General features: G+C 40.1%; 1 protein-coding gene across 9 annotated transcripts in view; it reads left to right on the forward strand.

Moving 5' to 3' along the window:
- Positions 1–6,750, forward strand: part of C3H1orf109 (chromosome 3 C1orf109 homolog) — a 58,248-nt gene extending 51,498 nt beyond the window's left edge. For all 9 annotated transcript variants that reach the window (XM_053707140.1, XM_053707136.1, XM_053707138.1 and 6 more), the window contains one exon: positions 5,460–6,750. In XM_053707140.1, the coding sequence (XP_053563115.1) occupies positions 5,460–5,500 (41 nt within the window). In that variant the 3' untranslated portion in view covers positions 5,501–6,750. The remainder of the gene's footprint in view (positions 1–5,459) is intronic.
- Positions 6,751–11,578: the final 4,828 nt, after the last annotated feature.

Below are 11,578 nucleotides of genomic sequence, written 5' to 3' on the forward strand. Positions count from 1 at the left end.
TCTGTAGTCCGGGTCATAGGACGTGATGAGTGCCCCGGCCATTGGCGTATAAAGGTGCATGTTTTTTAAGCTAGTCTAATCCATAATAAAAGTGCAAGCCATGGAGGACTCTGACGCATTAGAGGACACTCCCTCTTTAACAAAGTCTCATTCCTGTGTGTATTGTGAGGAGGTTCTTGTAGATCAGCCTGCTCAACTGTGTTCCACATGCCTTGATAAAGTTGCGACATCTAAAACTAAAGGGATGTCTAGTACTATTGAGCCGTCCACCTCTGAGGGCTCCCCATCCCGGGAGGTGCGCTCCCTGCTTTCATCTCCAAGTGCACATGCAGTGCCCCAGGGTCCAACCATTACTCCCACGGGAGAGATTCGTTGGCCGTCAGATTTTGTGGATCAACTGAAAATGGCGGTATCGAAAGTGATCCATGCCTTACCACGTTCTGCTAAGCGCAAACGTAGGGCGTATCATGGCGGGGTTGTCTACACCCATGGAAATATCTGAGGCGTCATACAATGAAGAGGCCCACTCCGACTCTTCGGAAGAGGCTCCTTCTGGGTCGGAGTCCATGTCATCTCATCCTCCGGCTGCGGAGGAGCCTGACTTTAGGTTTAGGATGGAGAATTTGCGCTTTTTTTCTAAAGCAAGTGCTTGCTACTCTGGAGGTTCCGGATCCGAATCTTCAGGTTAAACCTTCGATTCCTAAGCTTGATAAGGTATACGAGGACAGGGTGGTGCCTCAGACCTTCCCAGTTCCGGTAAAGATGGCTAATATTATTAAGAATGAATGGGACCGATTAGGTTCTTCCTTTTCTACTTCTTCCTTTAAGAAACTGTTCCCTGTGGGGTACTGTCCCTAAGGTGGATGGTGCCATTTCTACGCTCGCAAAGAGGACGACTATTCCTCTCGAGGATAGTTCGTCGTTTAAAGAGCCCATGGATAAAAAGTTACAAAATATGTTGAGGAAAATGTTTCAACATATATAGGGTTTGTTTTTCAACCAGCAGCGGCTGTAGCCACGATTGCCGGAGTGGCGACATATTGGTGTGAATCCCTGTGTGATATGGTTGAGAGGGAGAATTCCATCGATTAGATACAGGATAAGATTAAGGCGTTAAAGGTCGACAATTCTTTAATTTGTGACACCAATATGCAAATTATTCGCCTGAACACAAAGGTTTTCAGGATTTTCCATTTAGCTCGCAGGGCTCTGTGGCTAAAGTCTTGGTCTGCTGGCATGACCTCTTACTCGAGGCTGTTGTCCCTGCCTTTTCAAGGAAAGATTGTTCGGTCGAGGATTGGATTCGATCATATCCACGATTACGGGGAGGCAAGGGAGCTTTCCTACCGCAGGATAAGAAGGTGAAGCCTTAAGTATATCTACTTTTCGTCCTTTTCGCGTGGACAAGGCCCAGCGCCAGCAACCCGTCGCGAAAGCGGATCAGTCCAAGGGAACTTGGAAACCTGCTCAGTCTTGGAACAATTCCAGTCAGAACAAGAAGCTCGCTGAGACTAATTCAGCATGAAGGGCCGCCCCCGACTGGTCTCCAGACCAAGTAGGGGGCATATTGTCTCCTCTGAAGCCTGGTTGCAGGATGTTCAGGGCCCTTGGATTCTGGAGGTTGTTGCCCAGGGTTACAGGATAGGGTTCAGATCCCATCCGCCCAGGGGCAGATTCCTCCTGTCAAACATGTCTTCAAGGCCGGAAAAGAGAGAGGGTTTCCTAGATTATGTGAGGGATCTCTCCTCTCTAGGTGTTATCGTACCAGTACCCCGAGCAGAAAGGAGTCTAGGGTACTCCTCAAATCTCTTTGTGGTTCCAAAGAAGGAGGACATGTTCCGCACGATTCTGGACCTAAAGTGTATAAACAAGTTTCTGGCTGTTCCATCGTTCAAAATGGAAACAATCAGATCTATTCTGCCCCTAGTTCAAGAGGGGCAGTTCATGATGACAATAGACTTGAAGGATGCTTACCTTCATGTTCCAATTCACAGGGACCACTTCAAATCCCTAAGCTTTGCGTTTCTGGACCAACACTTCCAGTTTGTGGCCATTCCCTTCGGCCTGGTGATGGCCCAGAGAGTCTTCACAAAGGTTCTGGGGGCGCTTCTTGCAGTGGCCAGATCCAGGTGCATTGCTGTGGCGCCATATTTGGATGACATCCTAGTACAGGTGCCGTCGTTCAGCCTTGCAGAGGATCATTCGAGGGCTCTTCTTTTATTACTTCAATCTCACAGTTGGAAGATCAATTCAGGAAAGAGTTCCCTGGTTCCCAGCAACAGGGTGGAGTTCCTGGGCACAATATTAGACTCTGTGTCCATGAAAATATTTTTCACAGATCAACAACGCAGGAAGATTGCGTCCACCTTACTCAACCCTTCGGTGGCTCAGTGTATGGAGATGATCGGGCTCATGGTTTCCAGCATAGATGTCATCCTTTTCGCCAGGTTCCATCTCAGACCTCTTCAATTCAGATCTCTCACAGCGGATATCCATGGACGCTCGGACCAGGGACTCCCTATCTTTGTGGATCCGTCTGGAGCATTTTTCCCTGGGGACATCCTTCCTGGGAGATTGTGACCACGGACACATGTCTGGCAAGATGGGGAGCTGTTTGGGGTGCCAGATTGGCACAAGGAAAATGGACTCGGGTGGAGTCTCTGCTTCTGATAAATATTATGGAACTTCGAGCAATCTACCATGCTCTGAGGGCGTGGCCTCCTCTGGGGTCATTCAGCTTCATCAGATTCCAGACCGACAACATTACCTTGGTGGCTTCCATAAACTACCAGGGGAAAACAAGGAGCTCCCTAGCAATAAGGGAGATGTCTTGGATTTTGGAATGGGCGGAGTCCCACAGCTGTTTGCTCTCAGAGATTCACATTCCAGGTGTGGACAACTGGGAAGCGGACTTTCCCAACAACAGGCAATCCTTCCATCTGGGGGAATGGTCTCTTCACCCCAAAGTGTTTGCGGAGATTTGGGGAACGCCGGAGATCTCATGGCGTCCAGTTTCATTTGCAAGCTACCCCGATACGGGTCAAAGTCGAGGGATCCCCAGGCAGAGCTGATAGATGCCTTAGTGGTGCCTTGGGGATTCAGCCTAGCTTACATTTTTCCACCATTACCACTTCTACCTCGTGTCGTGGCACAAATCAAGCAGGAGCGAGCTTCGGCCATCCTGATTGCTCCTTTGTGGTAGCGGGGGATGTGGTTTGCGGATCTCGTGGGGATATCATCCTCTCCGCTATGGACGCTACCCTGTCGCAGGGATCTGCTGGAACAGGGTCCCTTTCAACATCAAAATCTCATTTCTCTGTGGCTAACTGCATGGAGATGGAACGCTTAGTCTTATCCAAGAGAGTTTTTTCTGAAAGTGTGATTGACAATCTAGTTCAGGCAAGGAAGCCAGTCACTCGTCACATCTACCATAAGGTGTGAAGGACTTACTTGTCCTGGTGTGAGAAACAGGGATACCCTTGGCACAAGGTGAAAGGTGAAGGTATCCAGGATTCTGTCTTTTCTCCAAGAGGGTTTGGAGAAGGGTCTTGCCCCCAGTCCCTTAAAAGGACAGATTTCAGCTTTATCAGTCTTGTTGCACTGGAGACTCGCTGAGCTTCCTGACATTCATTCTTTTTTTAAGATTCTGTCTAGAATCAGACCTGTTTTTAGGCAGTCTGCTACCCCATGGAGCTTAAACTTGGTCCTTAAGGTATTGCAAACGGTTCCGTTTGAGCCTATGAATTCTATTGACATTAAGATTCTGTCCTAAAAGGTTATATTTCTGTTGGCCATTGCATCGGCACGCAGAGTATCTGAGCTGGCTACCTTGCAATTCGAGCCTCCTTATCTGGTCTTTCATGCGGTTAAGGCTGTTCTTCGCACCGGTGGTTTCTACCCAAGGTGGTGTCTAATGGTAACATCAATCAGGAAATAATTGTTCCTTTCTTCTTTGTGTCCTAACCCTTCTTCTAAGGAGAGGTTACTTCATAATCTGGATGTGGTTCGGCCCATATAGTTCTATCTTCAGGCTACAAAGGATTTCATACATCTACATCTCTCTTTGTGGTGTATTCCGGGAAGCGCAAGGGGCTGAGGGCCTCTTCTACTTTTTTTTTTGTCCTTTTGGTTGAGGAGCTTTATTCGTTTGGCCTATGAGGATCACTGTTCATTCAACTAGAGCTGTGGATTCGTCTTGGGCCTTCAAGAATGAGGCCTCTATGGAGCAAATTTGTAAGGCGGCTACCTGGTCCTCCTTACACACTTTTACAAATGTTATGTTTTTGCTTTTGCGGAAGCTGTTTTTTGGAGACAGGTTTTTACAGGCTCTGGTGTCCTCAGATTAGGGTCTCCCAGTTTCATTCAGTGTCCTCTAAAGTTTGGGTATATGTTTCCCAAAAGTAATGAAGCCGTGGACTCTCCTCCCCTTTAGATGGAAAACATAAATTATGCTTACCTGATAATTTCATTTCCATCGTGGGGAGGAGAGTCCACGCCTCCCACCCGTAACTCCGGTGGGTGGACCTAAAATGAATTTATCTTCTGGCAGTATTTATACCCTGATATTTCTCCTACTGTTCCTTGTTCCCTTGTGGGGATGAGGGGAGTGCGGGAGGTATTTAAGCCTTTGGCTGGGGTGTCTTTGCCTAATCCTGGTGGCCAGGTTCTTATTTTCCCAAAAGTAATGAATGTAGCCGTGGATTTTCCTCCCCACGATGGAAATGAAATGATCAGGTCAGCATAATTTATTTTTAAAATGTTTCCAGCTAGTATGGTAACAAGAAAATAATGAGCATAACTGGTCTCACAGATCTTCATGCAATATTTGTTGCAACCTGTTTGCTAAGAAGGGCAGATAAGTCAAAATTTAAATTTTAATGAATTGTTTTCTTGGTATCTCTTGTTTAAGAGTGAACTTGAGTATGCTCAGGAGTGCAGCACACTAATGGGAGCTAGCTGAACACATCAAGTGAGCCACTGACCAAAGGCAAAAATGCACATCAACCAATCATCAGCTTCTCCAGAGCTACCTAGGAGTACCTAGAGGATACCCAGGAAATTAAACAAAATTCATAAGAAGTGTAAATTGGAAATTTGTCTAAAATGGAATGCTCTATTTGAATTGTGAAAGTTTAATTTTGACTATCTTTAAATTAGGGATTTGTCTCCTTTAAAAAAAAAATTATATATATGCACACATTTGTAAACTGCTTGATAAAAACATAAAATTGTAATATTTGTAGCAGATATTTTAAATTTAAGTTGTTAGTATTAAAACAAAAGTCCTCATTTTAACTTTTGGTACTGTTTTTCGTGATTTATGCAGTAATCAGGGGAGCGTGCATATCCTACAAGAGGGTTCGAATGCTGGATTGTCTTGTCTTTATGTATGAATTTAAAGGCAATTGTATATTGAAAGCCTCCAGTTACCTGAAAGCCTTTATTACTTTTCTTTACAGATACCTTGTTAAACGTGGCCTTTTTCCGAGAGAATACGTGATGCAGACTTGGAAATGTTCTGAAGAATCATTTTGTAGTTCATGAAAATATCTTCAAGAGGGACATGCTGGTTTTTCCTTTATATTGTACATATAACAAATAAATAATAGTTCCATTAAAAGACTTTGGGACCAATTCTCCAAAACTCTCCAGGCTGGAGTGAAATATTTTTGCAGACAGAAGCGGAGTCCCAGAGAGATGGAGCTGATCCCCTTAGAAAGTATTGAAACAGTCTCTAATGCAGAATCTCAAGGGGGTAGGAGGCGGTTATCTGGCGAGCATCCAGCACTAATATAAATTCTCTGTTTGAAGCAAAAACAAGATAAACAGTTTTAATTTATATTTTATTCTAGTTATGCGTAATTACTTTTCTGATACAAATGTATAGAGATCCGCTCCAAATGAAAGAACGCACAGGCTCACTAAGGTAAACGATTACCTAACAAAATCGTTCTTAGTGTAGTAGTTAATAAGTATAAGGAGCGCCACCCTGGGGGGGGGAGGGCGCGGCAAGATACCAATTAGGTGCTACAAAGTGCTGTGAAAGGCTATGTAGTGTATAAAGCGTTTGCAGGAATCATAAGCACTATTCTAAACGGAAAGCTATGAAGGACTGCAATTAGCTAGTATCATTTACACACTTAGATTAATAAATGTGGTAGCTGCCATACAAAGGTGGCTAAGTTTTAGAAAGTACTTGGGAAAGCTATAGTGTGTTGCAAAATGTTACAAAAAGCTACAGAATGCTAAAAAAGGTTACAAAGTGCTGCGAGATGTTTCAAAATATTGCTAACAAAGTGCTGCAAAAAGTTACAGAGTGCTGCAAACCACTACAAAGCGATGTGGAATGCTACAAAATATTACTGACAAAGTGCTACAAAAAGAAACAAAGTGCTGCTGAAAGCTATAGAATATTGCTACAAAGTGGTGAAAAAAGAGATTACAAAGTGCTTTAAAGCCTCTAGATAAGAGAATAGTTACACAGTCTTAAAATGTATATTCCATTAAACAGTTTAATACACACAGGTTAAATGAACATTTGATTAGAAAGTTAAAACCAATACTAGCGATGTGCATCCATTAAAGGAACAAATCCATTTGGGGAACAGATTTAATATCATGGCCAAGATGTAAGAAATATAAAAGAAACATGAAAAAAATGCTGCTGCAATATGGTTATGTCAATAAAAATTTGTCAATATTATGTCCAAATGAACTGGTATGTCCAAATAAACAAAAATGTTCAATGAAGTTAAACAGTATCTCTTTAAAATGTAGGTTGTGTAATATCATGAAAAAGATTCAGATAATATTATGGATATTTTTCTTTTCCAAAAGAAAGGAGAGAATACACGGAATACACTGGTCCGTTATGGAAAATCTGGGACGTATGTATTACCTGCAAGGGAAAAAAAGGGGACAGGTGCACCAAAAACTGTAGAACAAACAGAATTGCTACTGAAGTGTGCTCACCTTGTGAAACTTGGGCTGGTATGTCAGAATAGTGTGTGTGGGGGTCAACGTGTTTCGGCCTACAACAAGGCCTTTTTCAAGACTATACCAGCTCCTAGTTGTGTGAGAGTATTTAAAGACTTAATTAGCCTATCAAAAAACTGAGGGGTGTGTCAAAGGTAACGCTGTATGGTGTATATGATAACGTGTCGGTGAAAGTGTTTTCGTTGTTCTCTAAGTATAAAGACACTGTAAATGTTCGTAATGTACTGCCTCTTTGGCAGATTCAAAAATGTTGGGTTGATGCTGTGACGTATTGCCACGGGGTCTGTTATGTGGGCTAGCCGGACTCAAAAGCTGCCATTTTTATTGTGAGCAAGATAGAATAAACCAACTGTAGCGGCAGCCTAAAGTTACTTATGTAATATGACATAAAAGAAATTTACTGATATATTAAAACCTAGTCGTCTATATAGAGTATTAATAATAAATATTCTGTATGTACTTTGTTAATGGGAACATGACTGATATGCACAGAATAGCAATTGTAACGATAAGTACCAGATAATTTAATAAAGGTTATACAGTATTAAATTGGTCCTTATTCGCAATAACACGTAAGAAGTTCATATACATAATCTTGCATAAGTTACTTACTAAAAAGGTATAGATGACTAAAAAAAATACATAAATTAATATCTAAAAAAATATATTGACTATTGATGGGATTTTTTTCCACAATGTTAGGATTGAAACAATTGTATTCTGTCTTATTAAAAAGTATATATATGTGCATCCATGTGTATATATTACTAAAACTAACAGTTAAAAATGATGATAAAATGTATAGTTAACCCTTTGTAAAAGACTGAGGAATATTGGACAAAATGCAGTATATATACATATATAGACAATGAATGTGTTTATTATTTATATATCAGAGAAAATGATAATTAGTAAAGTTAATAAGAATATGTATATTAAATATATATATATATATATATATATATATATATATATCATTGAAAAATCAGCCCGAGTGAGGTGAAGACACACTTTTACATATTTTGACATGATATGCAGAACCAGGTGTATATAGAAATATAAAAATAAAGAATTAAAAAATGATATGTGTGGTAGAGTCTATATGAGGAGCTCATAAAGGATCAGCTACAAATAATTATTTTGTGAGGCATATGTATAAGAAAAAAACCTTAAGACTAAAGTATTTATGGATATACTGTATGTCTGGAATGATTATCAATGGTTAAGTATACATATAAATAATACAGTATAGAGCTGCACAAATTGAGAATATGTCAGCCATAACAAATAAAACCTTGGATCTAAAAGTAAATGTAAAGTGAAATATAGATAAAAAATTGCAAACAAGAAATTCCTGATAGAAATATATATAGAAACATGCTTGCGTACACTATGTGCTGAAACTCCAAAATAAGAGTATGGTGATGCATGAGAAATAAACGGCTTATTTGCTCATATCTACAGAAGATGTGTTACTTCAAAGTCTGCATTTAAACCCTTGCGATAAATGCAGTCTAATTCAAAAATCCATTTGCATTCATTTAGGAGAATCTTTTTTTTTCTTCAAAATTTCCGCCTCTCCAGTTTTTATATAATTTTTGCAGACCCATAAATTTAAGAGCTTATATAGAGGAACTTCATCTTTGTTTCCTTCTATTTTGAGGAGGTGCTCTCTAATCCGGTCTCTAAGGGGTCTGCATGTTTGTCCTACATACTGCAATCCACATGAGCATTCTAATAGGTATATATTACCTTTATCCTTACACCGGATCATTTGGTTTACTGTGAATTTTTCTTTGGTTGTGTAAATGATTGTTTTAAGGACGTGTTTACATGCCTTGCATTTATAGCAAGGAAAGGAACCCTTAAAGTGTCAGTAAACCTTAAAAATAATGTTATATAATTCTGCACATAGTGCAGAATTATATAACATTATATTAGCCTTATCTTTATAAAACTTAATATTCCCTTTGAATTTAAAAAAAACCCGGCTGTTTTACAGACCCGCTCTCTGTGCTCTTCTGAGCGGGTCTGTTTTATTCACACAGCGCATCGGGCCAGCTGTATAGTCACAGCCAGGCCCGGCCGCACCATAACACTAAGAGCAGCTCGCTCCTGCTGTCAGACAGAGCAGGAGCGAGCTGCACTTAGTGTTATGGCGCGGTTGGGCCGGGCTGTGACTATACAGCTGGCCCGATGCGATGTGTAAAAAAAACAGACCCACTCAGCAGAGAGCGGGTCTGTAAAACAGCCGTTTTTTGTTTTTTTTAAATTCAAAGGGAATATTACGTTTTATAAAGATGAGGCTAATATAATGTTATATAATTCTTCACTATGTGCAGAATTATATAACATTATTTTTGAGGTTTACTGTCCCTTTAAGTGCATAATTGCTTTTCTGTTGGCTTAAAGTGAATGTAAATTTTGATGCTAAAGTGCCCGGTTTTTAAAAATTCGATTAAAAACAGGGGCACTTTAATTCATCAAAATTTACATTTCACTCCTGTTGAGAAAAAAAAAACTTACCTTTTAATCTTCTCAGCAGCTCCAGCTTACTCCACCTGTCGCAAAGCCTCTTCCTGGGTCTAAAATGAGGAATCTGGCTTCCTCCAATCATGGTATTGAATCAGACACTGATTCCCCCAGGGGGGAAGCCGTGATTGGAGGATGACCTATCCATCATTTCTGAGGAAGCTGGAGCTGCTGTGAAGATTAAAAGTTATGGTGTTTTTTTTTCACAACAGGAGTGAAATGTAAATTTTGATGAATTAAAGTGCCCCTGTTTTTAATCAAATTTTTTAAAACCGGGAACTGACTTTAGCATCAAAAATTGACATTCACTTTAATAAGTGTACTGTGTATTTTGAACTAACTTCACCTGTAAAGGGATAGTAAACACATTTTAATTACAAGATATTTCTGATGTATTGCTACATATCAGCCAAGCTTTGACATTTTTAAAACACATTAACCTCCTTTTTAATGCAATTCTCAATAGCCAAACGCCATCCACCATTATGTACCATTTAGTATGCAGACAAATAGGCTAGCCCCGACTATGTTAGTACAGAGTGCATTGGTTTGCAGTTGTTATTAGGGACAGATATATAACAGGGTTACAGTAATAAACAGAATTAGAGTCCAGCACCTCTGAAGCACTACAACTTAAAGGGACATTCCAGCCAAAATTGGAATCCACATGAATACATTTGTTTTGAATAGACGGAAATTTTTTGTAATATACAAAAACGCTTCCAGTAAGAGTTATAGCTGTTGGAGAAGTGTATTTAAGTATGCACCGTGGACCAGCATTTTGAATACAGCACTTGCTCAGAGAGCCTAAGATGCTTGTACCATCTGGTAAAGTCTCAGTTTGTTAGTTGCTGACATAATACAAGACCCACTGATGCTCTGAGCAACTGCAGTATTTTAAATGCTGGTGCACTGAGAATATCTAGCTTTGCTTCACATGCACGTGCAGAAAAAAATGTTAACACCAAAACAGTGTTAACTTTTACTTGAAACATTTTTGCTAATACATGTATATTACAAATATGTTTTTATTCAAAGATGTAATTAATTTATGTGCATTTATATTTTGACTGGAATGTCCCTTTTAAAAAAGTGACAAATCTTTATTAGAGGACCACAAATCTCAAGACAAAATTAATAATGTTTTAACCTACATCAGGGTAAGCCTTGAGAAGTCAGTAAGGTGCAGTTTAAGTTCTGAGAATTAGAATTTTTTTTTGTTATGCATAATTAAACATTTTATATAAAAATATCAATGTGTTTACGTCAAACAAGGAGGCTTCAGGGAGAAAAGTGTAATTTACTGAAAAATCCACCAGATGGCAAAATGATATTAAGGTTCACCATCACAGAAGAGTACAACCAGGAAGGGACAACTGCTCAGTAGCTTGTTCTTTGGCAGATCGCCACCTGGGAGCAGACTCTTTTAGCCCAATTCTGCCTTTACAGCTGGTGAGAGAACTGCAGGTGTAGAATATAATGAGTTTTTAAGAGAGGTTCAGGCAATGCCCACACACACACACACACTTATTGAAACTACAATGCAATTTGCAAAAGAGACACAAATATGCAGAATATAATTCTTATTTCTCTTGTTAAGTGTATCCAGTCCACAGATCATCCATTACTTGTGGGATATTCTCCTTCCCAACAGGAAGTTGCAAGAGGATCACCCACAGCAGAGCTGCTATATAGCTCCTCCCCTCACTGCCATATCCAGTCATTCTCTTGCAACTCTCAACTAAGATGGAGGTCGTAAGAGGACTGTGGTGTTTTATACTTAGTTTATTTCTTCAATCAAAAGTTTGTTATTTTTAAATGGTACCAGAGTGTACTGTTTATCTCAGGCAGTATTTAGAAGAAGAATCTGCCTGCGTTTTCTATGATCTTAGCAGAAGTAACTAAGATCCTTTGCTGTTCTCACATATTCTGAGGAGTGAGGTAACTTCAGAGGGGGAATAGCGTGCAGGTTTTCCTGTAATAAGGTATGTGCAGTTAAAATATTTTTCTAGGGATGGAATTTGCTAGAAAATGCTGCTGATACCGAAGT

Source organism: Bombina bombina, chromosome 3 (assembly GCF_027579735.1).
Source record: "Bombina bombina isolate aBomBom1 chromosome 3, aBomBom1.pri, whole genome shotgun sequence".
In the NCBI taxonomy this organism is placed as follows: Eukaryota; Metazoa; Chordata; class Amphibia; order Anura; family Bombinatoridae; genus Bombina; species Bombina bombina.